The sequence below is a fragment of the Eptatretus burgeri genome, chromosome 16 (assembly GCF_056783735.1).
Source record: "Eptatretus burgeri isolate ZD-2024b chromosome 16, Ebu_testis_v1, whole genome shotgun sequence".
NCBI lineage: Eukaryota > Metazoa > Chordata > Myxini > Myxiniformes > Myxinidae > Eptatretus > Eptatretus burgeri.
This window is the reverse complement of record NC_140976.1, coordinates 25,324,166-25,343,080: the sequence shown is the minus strand read 5'-3', so window position 1 is coordinate 25,343,080 and position 18,915 is coordinate 25,324,166. Positions and strand designations below refer to the sequence as shown.

Sequence of the window (18,915 nt, the reverse complement as noted above, 5' to 3'; positions counted from 1 at the left end):
TATACGTTTTACATTCAAACTTGGTTACATCACACCCATAGCTTTTCAATATCAAACACATCCCGAAATCACCGCTGGGAAAGGCTCACCCAGCCGAGCAGCATCGGGTATCCACCCCTCACACCCCCTTGGCATACATCCCCTTTCTCCGGGTAGCGCTGGATAGCCCCTGCTCGTGATGATAATAATGATAAATGATAATAACTAGAAAGAGCAATCAGAGATTGCAGATCCTCGCCAGGACTTGTTACCCGTTTGTTTGCCTGTCTGTCTGTCTGTTTGTCCACACAGAACATGAGTGTGTGTATTAAATACATTACACCACGGTATACCTTGACACCCCTAAGACCAGTAAAACTCTTTAAACTCCTCAGACCCTTTAAACCCGCAGATCAATTAAGACTCATAAGACCCTTTCGAACCTTAAGACACTTTGGACCCTTTATAACACTAACATCCATTAAGACCCCGAAGACCCTTAGACTCTTTTCTACCCTTTAGATCCTTTGATACCTTCACACCTTTCAGACCTTGTAATACCCTTTGTAATACTTTCACCTTTTAAGACCTAGACAATTCCAACCCTTTAGACCTGAAATTACACCGTTGAGATCCCTTCGACCTTTGAGACACTTTTGACACCTTAGACTATTAAGACTCACTTAGACCTTTTCGACCTTTACAACTTTTCAGACCTTTGGCCTTTACACATTTACAAGAACATTTTGACCTTTCATTTGCAATCAACGACCTTTCATTTCGTACATCCTTCCATTTATTTGACACACAAAATGCACCACACAAACCAAGGTCTGGCAAGGCTCTGCGATTGCTCATTTTTGTTTTATGTGGTGTATTTGTGTGGAAAAGAAATGGAAGGATTTCCTAAATGAAAGGTATATTAATAACGATGAGAATGGTACATGGTAATAATTATGTACCATTGGAAAAGAAACCTGGTGTTGGCTTAACCGTTAAGGTAGCTGACGCAAGATCTTAGGGTCTTCAGTTAAGCCCTTATCGAGCCGTTAAATAACACCAGGTAGATTGACTCCACCTGTCAGCCTTCCGAGGTCGTCAAAATGAGTACCAGCTCACTGGAAACAGGGGGCACTGCATCAGCGGCATAACCACACTTCCAGAAATGATGCAACCAGCAGCCAAGGCTGCATACATATAAATAAACACAAACAGGCACACCACCACCAAATGCTGGCTGACCAACTACCTATCATGCAGACAGTCATTGTGATTGATTGGTTGGTGTGATTGATGATTCTTTTGTTTGTCATGCTCTGTAAAGTTTTCCTGCCTACATGATCTGAAGAAGTTATCCAGCTCGAGCTTGTTCTGATATTCAGTACACTGGGGGGGGGGGGGGGGAGATGAAGTGGGAAAGGTAAGTGTGTGAACCAGCAGGCAGCAACTGATCATGAGCAAGGTTTACTGGTGAGGGAATTTGGGGAGGTGCTGGAGGAGTGGAATTTCAACGCAGGAGGCCATTCAGCATTGGGCTATAGTTATGGTAGCCATCATGTATATGGTTGTTTGTTCGTGTTCTATCAAGGGAGGCACTGAGCACCTCTCCCTCCCTTTATATGGGACGGTTTCTCTGTATGCAACTTTAACACAAGAACCCAAAATTCGTTTCTCAGCTTCTACTGAACGGAATCGGCTGCAAGCTTCAGAAGTAAATCCTTTATACGTCGAGGTAATATGTTCCAAGTTTCAGCAACGTCCATGTCTGCATTCTTGAATTTTTAACAAAAACCCTCAAAATTAATGTTGGGATCTGTCAGTCTGTCCGTCTGTCCATCCTCCCGAAATGTGTTGGCGCTCATGTTTCAAAGGCTATGCATTGAAACGAGGTGAATTTTGGAATATACATCGGCCAATACGTCTAATTAATGACTTTCAAAACAAATTCCACCTAATTGCTGTAGTTTTTGCTTTTTTGCTCGTTTTTGCTCATATTCAACGATCCACGCATCATCCACCAATGCCAGAACCATCATGCAATTCTGCTTCGTTTCCACCAGAGGGCAGCACTATCTATCATACGTCCAACCAAGATATTCTAGTTTTGTATTTTAAATTAATTTTCTGAAATTTGTAAAATTCCTTTTTCACTAGTAAGTTGTGGGTTACACGATGTGTAAATAAAGGTGGAAAAAGTCAGATTAAATAGAATTTAATTCCAGGCTATAGGATAACAAAAGGTGAAAATTTTGATAGGTGGTGTAGATTTTCTAATGAGCCTGGTGTTGGCGCAGTGGTTAGGGCAGCGGCTTGGGATCCAAAAGGTCCTGAGTTCATGCCCCGTTGGGCCACTGAATTAATACACCAGGGGGTCGACTCAGCCTGTCATCCTTCCGAGGTCGGCAAAGTGAGTACCAGTGTACTGGGCTGGTGTATACCCCAGTTAAAATAGGTGTGCCATATCCCTGTGTCGTAAGAGGCGACCAGGGTTGCGTCAGGAAGGGCATCCGGCGTAAAACATGTACCAAATCACTATGCGGATCATGCGGATGATCTGCTGTGGCGACCCTTAACGGGAGCAGCTGAAAGAAGAAGAAGAAGTGTAGACTTTCTATAGGCACTGTACGTAGGGCAACCTTTTACATGAACTTTTCTGGAGCATTACTTGGTTCCTCCGAAGAACACAAGGGTAGTGTGATGAATTAAAGGATGTGACGCGTGATCACGTGTCACGCAGCTCGCACACGAGACAGATAAAACTGCGCGGTCGGTGGGATTGTCCCCGGGGCATTGTCATTTACGGCGGTGGTTCACTTGGTGCTCGTTGAATGGTGAGAATTGAGAGTATACCGGACTCCGTGCTTATGCTGGCTAATTGCTGATTTATTTTGTGGTGATCGACTGCACGTGTATTCCTTGCTGCACATGTATTCCTTGCTGCACATGTATTCCTTTATGTGTCTGTAGAATCGGCTTCAATCAAGTGAAATAAAGCCTACACTCCGAAGGTTTTTCCCTCGCATTTATTTCAATTTATTTCACTTGATTCCTTCGGCTCCCTCAACCAACTATGGACAAGATCTACAAGCCGGAGAGGTTCGATGCAGACCCCAACGCTACTGACTCGGAAATGAAGTGGTCGCATTGGTTCCGTTCCTTCTCACACTATCTGACCATTATTGAAGAGGGAGCCGACAAACTGGCCGCACTTGTAAACCATGTCTCGCCCAGCGTATTCAGGCTCTTCTCGGAGTGTGACACCTACGACGCAGCGATCGACGTGCTGCAGGCGCTCTACCTGAAGCGCAAGAACGAGGTATACATACGACATCTTCTCAACACACGCAAGCAAGAAGCCGGGGAGACAATCGATCAGTTCCTGCAAGCTCTGAGGCAGTTGGGCAAAGACTGCAGTTTCCGGGCTGTAACCGCCGAGGAACATCGAGACGAAGCGACCCGGGAGGCGTTCATCCAGGGGTGCTCCGGTCAGCCCCCATTCGGCAACGCCTTCTGGAAAAAGCACAACCCACTCTTGAAATGGTAGCTGACCAGGCCCGAGCTATGGATACGGCTCAGCAGCAATCTGAGTCATATGGGACACCGGTGTTGCTAATGAACGCTGCTACGGCGGAAACTCAAGGAACCCCCCGGGACACCTCCGACACTGAGGATGGAGATAAACCCGAGGAATCGGATACCCAGACCTCGTCAAACTCCTCAGCAACTACTTCGGTTGGTAAATGCTTCTTTTGTGGGTATAAAAGACACCCCCGTAACAAATGCCCCGCCAGGGATGCCACATGCATGAATTGTGACAAGAAAGGGCATTATGCCAGGGAATGCAAATCTAATCTTAGAAGAAATAAACCCACTTCTGCGGCTCTCTACTCACAAAAGAAAGTAACAGCAGCTTCACTGGGGAATCTATCCAAAGTTATCACCAACGTACGAATTAACGGGCATATGGCTGAGGCTCTGATTGATACCGGTAGCTCTGAAAGTTTCGTCAACAGCTCACTAGTGAAGGGCAGGAAATGGAAGATCCACCCGACAGACAATACGGTATGCATGGCCTCCACATCACTACAGTCCCACGTACGAGGGTACTGCAATGTTGAGTTGGACGTAAAAGGCTACACGCATCGGGATGTAAGGGTACTGGTGTTTCGTGATTTATGCGCAGATGTAATTCTGGGTCATAATGTCCTCAAGCAGCACACGAGCGTCGAAATACCCTTTGGAGGAAGCAAACCTCATCTAATTCTAAATGCTCTGACCACAGCAGAGGTATTGTCCCCCCAGCTGTTTGCTAACTTGTCACCGGACTGTAAACCGATAGCGATCAAATCGCGACGATACACCGCCACCGACATGGACTTCATCGCTTCCGAGACGAAGCGATTGCTGGAAGAAGGTATTATAGAACCGAGCGATTCGCCATGGCGCGCGCAGGTGTTGGTGACTACCAGTCAGAACCATAAGAAACGAATGGTTGTCGATTACTCTCAAACGGTCAATCGCTTCACCCAACTCGATGCCTACCCTTTGCTGCGCATAGACGAGATGGTCGAACGCGTGGCCACTTACACAATATTCAGCACTATCGATTTGCGAAGCGCCTATCATCAAATTCCCATTCGAGAGGAAGACAAACCTTACACCGCGTTCCAGGCAGGTAGACGCCTCTATCAATTAAGGAGGATTCCGTTCGGTGTCACTAATGGAGTAGCTTGCTTCCAACGAGTTATGGACGACATCATCTCGGATGAAAACCTCAAAGACACTTTTGTTTATGTGGACAATGTCACGGTGTGCGGTAAGGATCGGGGGGAACATGATATGAATCTGGACAGATTCTTGAGCATTGCTAGAAAATATAATCTGACTCTCAACTACGAGAAATGCGTATTCTCGGCAAGGTCAATTAATCTTCTCAGCTACACAATAGCCGACGGCACGATAAAGCCCGATCCTGAACGATTGCGCCCACTTCGTGAGCTACCCCCACCTCATGACCTGCAGTCATTGCGTCGGGTGATTGGAATGTTTCATTTACTATGCTCGATGGATTCCCCAATACTCTGAGAAAATACATCCCCTGGTGCATTGCAAAAACTTCCCACCAGATGCCGCTGTTGTAACAGCTTTCCACAGCCTCAAAGATGATATCAGTAATTCCGTGGTATTATCGATCGACAGCTCGGTGCCCTTCGTGGTGGAAACGGACGCTTCCAATCACGCGATCGCCGCGACGCTCAATCAGTCCAGCCGACCCGTCGCGTTCTTCTCGAGAACTCTCTCAGGAAGCGAGCAGAGACACTCGGCGATAGAGAAGGAAGCGTACGCTATTGTCGAAGCCCTACGTAAATGGAGGCATTATTTACTGGGCAACCACTTCACACTTGTCACGGACCAGCGATCTGTTGCATTCATGTTTGATGGGAAAAATAACGGGAAAATTAAGAATGAGAAAATAATGAGATGGCGGATAGATCTAGCTTGTTATAGTTACGACATTGTTTACCGGCCCGGGAGGGAAAACCCTGCTGCAGACACCTTCTCTCGGGTCTACTGTTCGGCGACAATCAGTCGGGCTTTGCAAGACCTTCATGGGTCTCTGTGCCACCTGGGGGTAACCAGAATGGCACATTTCGTGCGCAGACAAAACCTTCCCTATTCTATCGAAGATATTAAACAAATGAATGCTTCCTGCCCTGCTTTTGCTGAACTAAAACCCAGATTCTATGGCGCCACTCCCGGCAGATTGATCAAGGCCACTTCTCCCTTCGAAAGACTAAATATCGACTTCAAAGGGCCCCTGCCGACTGAGACAGACAACAGATACATATTCACTGTTGTTGATGAATACTCAAGGTTCCCATTCGCATTCCCGTGCTCAGATATGACCTCGGGCACTGTCGTGAAATGTCTGTCTGACCTCTTTGCCATGTTTGGGAAACCGTCGTACATACATTCAGACAGAGGGCCGTGTTTCATGTCGGTCGAGCTCAAACAGTTCCTGTATGAACACGGCATAGCAACTAGTCGAACGACGGGTTACAACCCACAGGGTAATGGGCAGGTGGAACGGTATAATGGAGTCATTTGGAAAGCCGTAACCCTGGGGCTGAAATCGAGAGGACTGGGGCCCGAGCGGTGGGAGGTTACCCTACTCGACGCTCTGAATTCCATACGCTCTTTGCTCTGTACGTCCACCAATGCTACTCCTCACGAACGAATGTTTACTCATTAGCGACGTTATGTTGACGGCCAAACGGTGCCCACCTGGCTAACCCATCCCGGAACAGTGTTCATGAAGCGCCCGGTACGACAAAGCAAGTATGAACCAATGGTGGAGAAGGTCGAACTCATCGATGCTAATCCAGAGTATGCTCATGTTAGACTTCCTGATGGCAGGGAGACCACTGTGTCGGTTCGCCATCTGGCTCCCGCAGGTACTCCTCCCTCTGACATTCCCTCCCCAGGTGTTTCCCCCCCAGGAACTCCACCCGAGAATGGTGGCGACGGAGCTGACGCGTTCCACCCGAGAACGATCGAGGAGTCATCTCCGGCACGAGTCGAGGCTCCCCAAGAGGATCGGAAGCCTCCCTCAAGTGAAACCACCTGTTGCGGATTCGCGCCCGCCGGCGTGCTGACGGCCACGTAACTCGAATCGCGGCACGTCGCCCACCGGACGGACAATCCAGTCGTGACCCTCTCGGACTAACGCCGGGAACCAGTCACGGGTGGACCTTTCGGTCTCACCGCGATCGAGCCAATCAGCCCCCGCGTGGGATAGGGTTGCTCGCCAAATTCGACCTACCTAAGTACCCACACGGAGGGTAGACCGGGCGATCGCACCTCGCCGCAGGTCGACTTCGGACACGGGCCACTTAAGCGACCCGTTCCGTACTATCGGGATAACCGAGCGGTGTTATCGTCGGCCTCGACGGTTCGATTAATTATCGGGCGTATTCAGCCCACTACCAACCCTTTACGTGAAGCAAGATGAGGATTCAATGAAGGAAATGACGAAGCGAAGCGGGAAACAGTTCAACACAAAGCACATTTATTCGCGCTGAACGGAAAGCACACATATTCAATTCCACCAAAAGCACATAGAAAAGGAAAAGAAACACACTGCAATTTTACACAAAAAGCAAATGCGACAATGCAGATCTAATACCGATTACGCGAGCACACGGCAACACTTATACAATTTTACTTCACAGACGGCGCCGACAACACATACCCAAAACCAAGGAAAAGAATACCCTCAAGGATGAGGCGGGCCTGAGGCCGAGACCGGGTCGGGCCTACCCGTCTGGTGATGAGACGCGGAGCGGCGATGGTGCCTCAACTCCGCGGGCCTCGCGGACAGTGTCTGGTAGGGGGTGGGAAAGGGGCCCCCTTGGTCGCACTATCTCAGCGCGGGGGGAAACAGGAGGGGGTTGCTGATGCTCGGGGTATAGAGGATTTTTATTGCCCCGCGACGAGCGTCTCCACATCGGCCAGGTCGCGCTGTCGGCCTCCCTGGGGTGCAGCTCCCTGCACGACGCGAGCACCCCCTCGTCTGCCCTCGCCGCCTCTCCACAGCACCGTCCCCTCCGCTCCGACTCCAACGCACACGACGACCAGCTCCTTCTTGCCAACTCCACCGCCCGCGAAGTCTTAACTCTCTGTTCTCTCTCGACTCTACTACTCTTGGACTGACGAACACGGTCGCTTATATCAGCCCCGTGGCTTCGCCCTCTCATCTTTGACCCCCTCCCTTCGACCTTTCACCTCGCTCCCCATTGGCCCGAGAAAAAGTGGGCGTGAATGCTTTTTGATCCATAAATTTGCATATATCGATCGCCCTCCAACGCCCTGGGGGCGGGGCCAAATCGCCCCTTGCTCACCGATTGGACGGCAAAAAGTGGGCGTGTGTCGATTTTGATCCGTTTTTGAAGCACAAAATCCGTGATTTTGTACACGCTGTTCGGCGCGCGCCCTGCACGAGTCCAACACCGGTACCCACAAGCGGCGCAAGAATGGTGGCGATGCGACGGTTGCGAGGTGTGACGGGAAGCGGCACCGCGGTGGGTGGTTGATGTTGTGGTTGGTGGTGGTAACAATGGCGGTTGGTCCAAAATAAAGATAGTAAAAGAAAAACGGCTATCCTGAAGAGTCGCAGCACGCATGAATAACATTTATTCCCACTAGACAACGGGTTTGGGCCTAACTACACATGTACTTACCGAGATATCTCACCTAAGGGACCTGAATGGTGGTTTGCGAATTTGGTAACCACAACACTACCCCCTCCCCTTTTTACAGACTCGTCCCGAGTCGTCAAATTTTTGTGTGCCATCATGTGTAGTTTTCCCCTAGTACATTTTACCTACGGATCCCTGAGTGCGACATTCATGGTATTCGTGTCCCCAAAATAAATAACCTGAGGGCTGCGTAACTATCTAAACAAACTCACTCACACGGACGACTTAAATAAAATTGCCGGCGCTAGGACAGACATGCCGGGGGCGCACTCATATTTACAGTACATCTTAACCTTAACTTACAAATTTTACACTAAACCATGGCCCAGGATCAATGAACTCTGCAAAAAGAAAGCAGTTAGCAGGGAGCCAGGCTGCCCGCATGCAGTCTCTGGCTCAAACAATGCAGGTGACAGGGAACGTGGCTGGCTGCTCACACGCAGTCCAAGGCCTTCCCTTTTGAACTGAACGCAGTGAACCACAACGGTGCATGGGCTGCACAACGCAGTCTCCGTGCCAGCTCAAGTGGCACACGCAATGAGCACAACGAATGGATGGGTGAACACAACACGGTGCACGGGCCGCCACTGCAGGCCCGTGTTGTAGCTGCCAACAGGGCAGTTCTTGCAGCTTGCAAACTGTTGCTTTTACGATCCTGGCGCACATGGCAATGAACAGGGGGGGGGGGGGCAAAGCAAAATTGAACGGGGCTGGTGAACGTGGGCAGTGGGCATGGCATGGCAAAGGCAGCAGGCAAACACAGCCCGCAGAAGAAGGCCGCTGCAGGCAAACACAGCCGGCAGACGAACTGGCCGGCACAGGCCTTGAAGAAAAACAGCCAGCAGATGAACTGGCCGGCACAGGCCTTGCAGCACACAGCTGCCGACGAAGTTGGCCGGCCTCCGCCTTGAAGCAAAACACGGCCAGCCGATGAAGTTGGCCAGCCTTTGCCGTTCCGTGGAGGTTGGTGGAGGGAGTGTGGTGGTGCTGGCCACTTGGAAGGCGGGCTCGGACCTACCTTCCTGTCTCCCTCCCAACCTATCGCCTTTGCCTGTCACTGTACATACCCACTCCCTTAATTTGTCAAACCCCAATTTAGCCCCAACTTAATTTTTTTCTGTTGTTTTTATTTTTACTCCCCCACTATAAATCGTCCCCTAACCCCCTTTATCGTCCTTGTTCGGCTAACCTATCCTGTCACCTAGCCTACTCCCAACCCCTACGTTCCCTTCCCGGAGGGGAATAAGGGAGAGCTAGCGTCCTGTGTCGAGGCCCAACGAAGCCTCAGAATGGCCTCCCCAGAGTTCGGCGATCTAACCCAAAGTGGGTCCAGCGGCCCACAACGAGAGCGAGGGGATGGATGGTGCGGAGGGGTACATCTCCTAATCTACCCTAACCATTTAACTGTTAAACTACCCCGGGGCTTTCAACAAGCGCCTCTCGCTTAAACTATTGGTTCTAACAACCCAGATTCCCGTCGCCTGTGTTGGTGTCCTCACAATTTCGGGCCTCGCCCCCCAATTTTCTCTCCGTGCCCTCACACGGTCTCCTGGCTGGGACACGTGGCTCCCTTTGGCAGGCACGACCCTCTGCCGAATCTCCCGCTATGGCACCCCCGGGCACAACACTGCCTCCGAGCCTACCAGCTCCCTAACACCGGGGAGTGCCCCCCATGGCACCTCCCCTGAAACGCACACGTGGCAGGCCGGCCTCCCGGGCCCCTTTCCGAGGGTCACCCGTGCCCACAACACTGCCCACGCGGCTAATGGCGCCCCGGGCCCCCGCACCAAGCAGGCGCACCCGTGCCCACTACTCTATCCCGGCCCCCCATGGGCCCATGGCCTACCGCGGCCGACTAGCCTGGTGCCCGGGGTACCCACTCAGCGATACTCACCTTTCGCAGCCACGCTCCCAAGCCCGTCAACAGGGCTCCTGCACCCCTCCAAATGGGTCTCGAGCCTACATTCCCACCAACAACAAAACGACCTCCATTTTTCAATTTGACTAACCCCCTAACTCACTTTATACTGACCCCGGGGTCCCTTGGGCGGGAGTCACTCCTCCCCCCAATCACTCATCGCACCATGCATTCCCCATTCGCTCCATACACACAGACCCGCTGGCCTCACTCACTCACCAAGTACTCACCTCACAACTCTCCAACACACTCACCACTGAACTCTGCCATCCTTCTAACTACCTCCCCTAACTAACTCGTGCTCCCACGTCGTCCCTTACACTAAAGCACGTTCCATTTAACACTACGTAGCTAAACTACGTCCCCGCTACACATCCACAAGTCTGTCACTGTCTCCAAATAATCCCATTAATCAATTTCCCAACCTAAATCTGGCTACAATCCCTCTAACTAATCCATTCCACGGACTCCATGAGGACTTACCCCTGCCCCATGAAGTCGGTCGAACTAAGCTAACCCTTCCCCCTAACTAGTTTCCATCCTGTGCCCAGGTCAAGGGGGTCTTCCCTCCTTGCCCAGGAATCCTGTGCACCCGAAAGTGAGGCTTGCTGTTTTTTTTTTTTATGCGCAGCACCTGCGCGGCAACTCAGAGCTCGCGCACTTTGCACCTGCCCGTGACGTCATGCAGCTGCACGTGTTCCTCGTCCCTCCTTGGACGGTACCATCCGGCAGAGATACCCCTCCTGCCGGATTCCAACCCCAGGTGCAGCCATGACGTCACCGTGCGCATAAAAAAAACACAAGCCCCACGTCTCGAGGGGTTCCCCACGCGAACACATGTGCTCTGCCCGTTGGAGCTGAACACACACGATCGCGTGGAGAACCCGTCCGGTCCAAATCCATTTACCTGCCTAAACTTTGTCCGTCCGCGGGATCGGCAAATCCACCGCTGGCGTTTCCGGACCGGGACTTCACTCTCGCAAGCGAGCACGTGGCGGTCTCGTGCGTTGCACAGCACGAACCTCGTGCTCACTGCTGGGTGAACCCGGCACGGTCCCCGAAATAGCTACAGCCGCTACTCGGCTTTCTTTCCTCTGTCGCCTTCGTCGTCGCCATTCCACACACGCATACCTGCGTGTTACGACGCACACAGTCCACTCCATCACATTCACACCGGGAGACGCGGCTGCGTGCTCCCGCATGCCAACCGACATCTCCCTCACATACCGCTCTCTCACACACACGGTCTCCCTTGCATACGGCCGTTCACTCACGCGTGCCTCACTACTCACACAAACCATACTACTCACACACGCGGGGGAACTCAACCGCTGTGCCTCATCCACACACCGTGCCTCACTCATACACGCGGGGGCACTTAACCGCGGTGCCTCATCCACACACGCGGGGGCACTCAACCGCGGTTCCTCATCCACACTGGCCGTTTCACTCACACACACGGCCTCTTCCACACACGGTGCCTCATCCACACACGGCGTGCTGGGAAGCACGTACTCTGGCACAATCGCCACCTCACCACTCACACACGGGGTCGCTTCCACACACGGGGACGCACTCACACCTTGCACCACACACACAGGGACAACCACACTGGGGATCCGTGTCCCCACAAGGGTCTCCGGGCCCTCTATACCCCCCAAGCTCTCCGTGCAACCGTTCGCAGCACTCGTCCCCTCAACCTCGCAAAGCACGACCGAACTCACCTGGTCGTGACTCGCCTCAAGGGGGCATACTCCCTCCCCTCGTTCCTGGAGGAGGCTATCCAGCTGCTCGCACTGGGTCTTCACCCAGTCCACCAGCTCACCCCCATTGTCCTCCACTACCTCCGTGTGTGTGTGTGCGTCACTTACCCCGTCTTCATCGTGCAGTCTTCCCTCTATCGTTTCTGTCTCCCGTGTCTCTGCCAACTCTTCACCCTTTACCTCTCTTGTCTCAACTATTATTTCCGTTGTCGTCACCTCGTGTCTCGTCTCACACGTTTTGGTCTCCCCATTTAATTTTTCCCTTTTGGTCACCGTCGATTCCTCTGTCACGACCCTCGCCCAACACGCCCCCCGAATTATTTTTTTTACCCGCCTCCACCGCGGGCCTGTCAGCCGTTGCACCCCCTTCCAGCTCGTTTGCTCCCACACGTGGAGTCGCCATTCCCAGCTCCCTGGTCACGGCCTTCATGCCCGCCTGCAGGCATCGGCCCATGTTCTGCGTCTCACCCCGGAGCTTTTTCGTTTCTTCCCTCATTTGCTTGCCCATGCTTTTCATTTCGTTTATAAATTCATTTGCGTTTGCATCCATCTTTTCGTTCATTTGTTGTGTATTTGCATCCATCCTCGTTTTTACTTCGTCCATTTGCTTGTTCATGTTCGCATTTATCTTCGCTGTCATTTCCGCCAGCATGGCGAATAGCTGGGCCATGTCGGGTGCGCTTGGGTGAGTCGTTTCGGCAAGGGTCGGGGGGTTTTGGTGGAGAGGGGAGGGGGAGGTGTCATACACCGCGGCCGCTGCCGCACCTATTTCGGGCTCTGGGTTCAGTTGGGCGAGTCCGTGTTCCTGCACAATCAACATTTCCTGCACGGGGATTCCATCCTGAGCCATGGATCCTACACATTCTACATCCATTTCTAATACCCCCGGCTCCCGCTCGCCTTGAGACGCCATCTTGCTTCTCTTAAAGGGTTAATTTCGCTCGCTCGTAATTTGGAGGGAATCGGGGGTCGCTTCTCTCACCCCTGGACCGATTCCCGTGAATTTAGCCGGAGACAGGAGAGCCCGTTTTCCTGTTCTCCGATACCAGTGCCGCGAGGAGGGCGATGAATTTGTATCGCACGACCTGACACCAGTGTTGCGGATTCGCGCCCGCCGGCGTGCTGACGGCCACGTAACTCGAATCGCGGCACGTCGCCCACCGGACGGACAATCCAGTCGTGACCCTCTCGGACTAACGCCGGGAACCAGTCACGGGTGGACCTTTCGGTCTCACCGCGATCGAGCCAATCAGCCCCCGCGTGGGATAGGGTTGCTCGCCAAATTCGACCTACCTAAGTACCCACACGGAGGGTAGACCGGGCGATCGCACCTCGCCGCAGGTCGACTTCGGACACGGGCCACTTTAAGCGACCCGTTCCGTACTATCGGGATAACCTAGCGGTGTTATCGTCGGCCTCGACGGTTCGATTAATTATCGGGCGTATTCAGCCCACTACCAACCCTTTAAGTGAAGCAAGATGAGGATTCAATGAAGGAAATGACGAAGCGAAGCGGGAAACAGTTCAACACAAAGCACATTTATTCGCGCTGAACGGAAAGCACACATATTCAATTCCACCAAAAGCACATAGAAAAGGAAAAGAAACACACTGCAATTTTACACAAAAAGCAAATGCGACAATGCAGATCTAATACCGATTACGCGAGCACACGGCAACACTTATACAATTTTACTTCACAGACGGCGCCGACAACACATACCCAAAACCAAGGAAAAGAATACCCTCAAGGATGAGGCGGGCCTGAGGCCGAGACCGGGTCGGGCCTACCCGTCTGGTGATGAGACGCGGAGCGGCGATGGTGCCTCAACTCCGCGGGCCTCGCGGACAGTGTCTGGTAGGGGGTGGGAAAGGGGCCCCCTTGTCGCACTATCTCAGCGCAGGGGGAAACAGGAGGGGGTTGCTGATGCTCGGGGTATAGAGGATTTTTATTGCCCCGCGACGAGCGTCTCCACCTCGGCCAGGTCGCGCTGTCGGCCTCCCTGGGGTGCAGCTCCCTGCACGACGCGAGCACCCCCTCGTCTGCCCTCGCCGCCTCTCCACAGCTCCGTCCCTCCGCTCCGACTCCAACGCACACGACGACCAGCTCCTTCTTGCCAACTCCACCGCCCGCGAAGTCTTAACTCTCTGTTCTCTCTCGACTCTACTACTCTTGGACTGACGAACACGGTCGCTTATATCAGCCCCGTGGCTTCGCCCTCTCATCTTTGACCCCCTCCCTTCGACCTTTCACCTCGCTCCCCATTGGCCCGAGAAAAAGTGGGCGTGAATGCTTTTTGATCCATAAATTTGCATATATCGATCGCCCTCCAACGCCCTGGGGGCGGGGCCAAATCGCCCCTTGCTCACCGATTGGACAGCAAAAAGTGGGCGTGTGTCGTTTTTGATCCGTTTTTGAAGCACAAAATCCGTGATTTTGTACACGCTGTTCGGCGCGCGCCCTGCACGAGTCCAACACCGGTACCCACAAGCGGCGCAAGAACGGTGGCGATGCGACGGTTGCGAGGTGTGACGGGAAGCGGCACCGCGGTGGGTGGTTGATGTTGTGGTTGGTGGTGGTAACAATGGCGGTTGGTCCAAAATAAAGATAGTAAAAGAAAAACGGCTATCCTGAAGAGTCGCAGCACGCATGAATAACATTTATTCCCACTAGACAACGGGTTTGGGCCTAACTACACATGTACTTACCGAGATATCTCACCTAAGGGACCTGAATGGTGGTTTGCGAATTTGGTAACCACAACACACCATTTACTCCTGGAGAGGTCGACGGATAAAACCCCTTCGCCGACTCGATCTGTAAAGGGGATTATCGGCATCCCTCGATGGCACCTTACCATGCTCCTATAACTCAAAATAATCCTCACTGCTTGGAATGTATGCTTCTGTAGTTTAAATAGTTCGCGCTGCTTGAAATGTATACTCCTATAGCGCTGAAGTAATCATGGTGCGTTAGTTGAGCCTCTAGTTACATTTTAAAAACGGGGAGAATGTGATGAATTAAAGGATGAGGTGACGCGTGATCACTTGTCGCGCGGTTCGCACACGGGACAGATAAAACCAAGATTCCGCGCGGTCGGTGGGATTGTCCCCGGGGCATTGTCATTTACGGCGGTGGTTCACTTGGTGCTCGTTAAATGGTGAGAATTGAGAGTATACCAGACTCCGTGCTTATGCTGGCTAATTGCTGATTTATTTTGCGGTGATCGACTGCACGTGTATTCCTTACTGCACATGTATTCCTTGATGTGTCTGTAGAATCGGCTTCAACCAAGTGAAATAAAGCCTACACTCCGAAGGTTTGTCCCTCGCATTCATTTCAATTCGTTCATTCGTTCCCCAACGACGACCCCCTTGCACAGTGACGAGCCCGCGATCCTCAGATTTTTTTTTTTTCCGAATCCTGACAGGAATATGTCTCAGAATATTAAAAAGTATCAGTTTGTTTTGTTTTATTCGTTTTTACGCTTTTGCGGAAGATGTCTCACGGACAACTTACGCTATCATGGCGATCGAACACCGGATAAGGCAATTAATGTTACATCAATGCACCTGTTGCAGAGCTTTATGGGGGCAAGGGCCACCATTCCGTCCTCCGACATCAGATGGTGGACGTGCCGGTCCAGCCAGCCAGTTCGTGAAAGACTTGCGCCAAAACTCCCCCAACGCCACAATAACGGGGAGATAATTGTGGCCGTAAATTAATTTTGGCTTTTCCCCGATGGAGATCACAATATGAATTGCCGCTGCCAACGCGAATGGGGCTCCGCAGATTGAGAACCATGTCCATGGTGTTGCGCTGGGAAAATCCGCAGGTACAGTTCTGTTCGCATCGCACTCGGTTCCAGGAACTGTTGTTTTTCGAGCGAACTCAGAATTAAATCATCACCCGTCCCCTCTTCCCACACCAATTATTAAAAAAAAATAATAATAGTAATAATCCTAAACAGAACGTATAAATAATGCAATCGCCGCCTTCCTTCATCGACGCCGCCTTATTCCGCCCAAACCTGGGTCAGCGCTCGCGCCGCCTTCTTCGCGATCACGTGACTCGAGCTCAAGCTCGCGCCGCCTCCTTCGTGATCACGTGACTCGAGCTCGCACCGCCTCCTTCGCGATCACGTGACTCGAGCTGCTTCCGGGGTCGGATCGACCTGGGCCTGGTGATTTCTGCCTCCCTAGTTACAGTTTGCCTCGATTTTTCGTTCTCTTTTTACCAGTTGGCGTTTGTGTAAATAGTCTCTCACAGGAAATAAAACCTCTCGGCTTTATTAACGCTCCCAGCAGAGCTCTTGATTCTGTGGATTCTGTTTTCTGCTTTCTACTGTTTTTTTTTTTTTTTTTACCAATGAAACATTTTGTTTATCTCCTTGTTCTGGGTGCTATGAATACACACACGCACCTTCCCCCCCGTATGTTCCATGCTTTTCTTTTCTCCCCTCACCTTACTCCTATCTTCATAAATTGATTTCCAATTTCTCCCATATTCTTCCCCTGTGACGTTTCTTTTCTCCTCACTTCTCTCATTTTACCTTCCCCCTTCTCCCCCATCTTTACCTTTTACTCCCCCATCTTTACCTTTTACTCCCCCATCTTTACCTTTTACTCCCCCATCTTTACCTTTTACTCCCCCATCTTTACCTTTTACTCCCCCATCTTTACCTTTTACTCCCCCATCTTTACCTTTTACTCCCCCATCTTTACCTTTTACTCCCCCATCTTTACCTTTTACTCCCCCATCTTTACCTTTTACTCCCCCATCTTTACCTTTTACTCCCCCATCTTTACCTTTTACTCCCCCATCTTTACCTTTTACTCCCCCATCTTTACCTTTTTCTCTCCCCTCTTTACCTTTTACTCCCCCATCTTTACCTTTTACTCCCCCATCTTTACCTTTTACTCTCCCATCTTTACCTTTTACTCCCCCATCTTTACCTTTTACTCCCCCATCTTTTCCTTTTACTACCCCATCTTTACCTTTTACTCCCCCATCTTTACCTTTTACTCCCCCATCTTTACCTTTTACTCCCCCATCTTTACCTTTTACTCCCCCATCTTTACCTTTTACTCCCCCATCTTTACCTTTTACTCCCCCATCTTTAAACTGTTGCCTATGGTACACATACTGTGCAATGCTGATATTGATTAGTATCCCTTACTGAAATTTGATTGCTACCCAACAGATTAGTTTTGCAAATTGCAGCATGTGACGTCGAAATATTCACCAACTATGGTTTTTGTATTGCAAAGGACAATCTGGGGTCTTTGCTGATGGCTGCGTGAACACTGCCTCGCCTTTTGGATGAGCTGTTGTGCTTTTGCATCTCTATCGGCGTTTGCTGCCCTTTCACGGCCGACGACATGCACCACCCTGGTGGCACTGGTGGCGACGGTGGTGGAGGCTTACCGGAGCAGATTCCGAGTCCACGCCGTCCCATCCACCGCTCTTCCTCCATGTCGGGGACAGATTTTGAAGGGAAAGTAACCGCTGGGGTTGTTTTGGAACACCAACAACAACAGCAGCAACAACGCTTATTTGGGACACAAAGCCGTACACAGGGTTCTCCTTCGGTGTACCCTTCCTTGACGGCCTATCGCCTTCAAAACTTTATCCTGCCTGGAGGTGCTGCAGCTGTAGGGAGAGGGCAGTTGAGTGGACCTCTTCCACAACACATTTCTCTGTCGGGGTCCCAAATTTCTTGCACATCTGCACTCGCGTTTGGGACTCCTGTTGTTACCACACAGGCCCGAAGCTTTGAGCATACCTCGCCAAGGGCTTTTGTACAGATGCCTGCCGTACCCACTCCGTTACATCAGCCTCCAGAAAGCTCCCCGGTCCACATAGCTCCAGGTATACAAAGAAACTTGGATCAAAGTGGCAGTTTGGCCACTGGACTACCACTCAGTCCAACTCAAGCAGTATATGCAGACCATGCAGGCTCAGCTGCAAGGCAGGTCTCTTTGGGGTCATTCGTTGGCAGACATTTTGCAGTTCATGGTGGTGGTGTGACAGGAACACAGTTGATGATGCCTGCTCGTGACTGGCTTCCACAGCTTTCCCAAAACCAATCCAGTAGCACTGTCCACCATCTTGCTTCGCCAGGAGTTTCTGTAACTTTGTCTGCTCCACTCACAGCACTTGCACGTCCAGTGGTTCCTTGTGCTGTTTCTCCCCAGTTAGTCCAAAGCTACTCCCAGCTACCACCTCTTATGACGCAGCTAGGGCAGCAACACCAGCATCAAGGTGCATCAAGTGATCATGTGCCAACAAGTCCCAGGTCGGCACAGCATTCTCGCCCAGCATGGCCACGAAAACTGGATGACGTGGTCCCAGCAGATCCTGAAGTGACCCATCTGCAAAAAGATTTGCTTGAGTGGTATCTTGTGAAGCAGCAACGCATGAAGGAAAAGCATCGTGAGAAGATGCTTGAGCTCTTCTTCCTACAGCAGTGCGGAAATATGATGGATTTTGCCGCATTCCGTCGGAGGCCAAGCCAAGCTGTGCTCTTGTTCTTGCAGCGTAATGAGTTGGAGCAAACTACATTGGAGACTACTGCTTGCCATGTCATCAATGATGAGGTCTCTTCGAATATACATTTTCTCCAAGGAACCTTCGGTTTACATGACTGAGTTCCAAAACTCGTTAACACAATGGAATAACTCCGTAGAGATCCATTATATAAGACCCTGCCAGAATAAAATAAACACCTTTGATTGCAAACAAACTTTTTTTTTTTTAAACACTCTGTGAGACAAAAACCTACAAATGAACTACATTTCTATTAGTAGCAGGTCGCAGGTCCTTTGCCATCATTTGTGACTTGACCTACAAATAAAATGCATCAAATCGATGCTATTCTGTATGACTGCTTGATCCAGATTTTGCAAAATTTGGAGTAGATTTGGTTGCAGCTGTTCTATATTCCTTCTCGAAGTTGGCATATCCACACACCAGCAAGGCATTTTGCAGTCTGGA

At 51.1% G+C, this 18,915-nt stretch overlaps 1 protein-coding gene across 8 annotated transcripts in view; it reads left to right on the top strand.

The window, feature by feature from the left end:
- Positions 1–15,950: 15,950 nt before the first annotated feature.
- The window catches only part of EP400 (E1A binding protein p400), a 144,870-nt gene continuing 141,905 nt past the window's right edge, over positions 15,951–18,915 (top strand). For 5 of the 8 annotated variants that reach the window (XM_085859265.1, XM_085859266.1, XM_085859268.1 and 2 more), the window contains exons 1-2: positions 15,951–16,102; positions 17,190–18,518. In XM_085859265.1, the coding sequence (XP_085715391.1) occupies positions 17,301–18,518 (1,218 nt within the window). In that variant the 5' untranslated portion in view covers positions 15,951–16,102; positions 17,190–17,300. Of the gene's footprint in view, positions 16,352–17,189; positions 18,519–18,915 lie in introns of all 8 variants that reach the window. The other 3 variants (XM_085859267.1, XM_085859263.1, XM_085859262.1) reach the window with 3 other exon arrangements.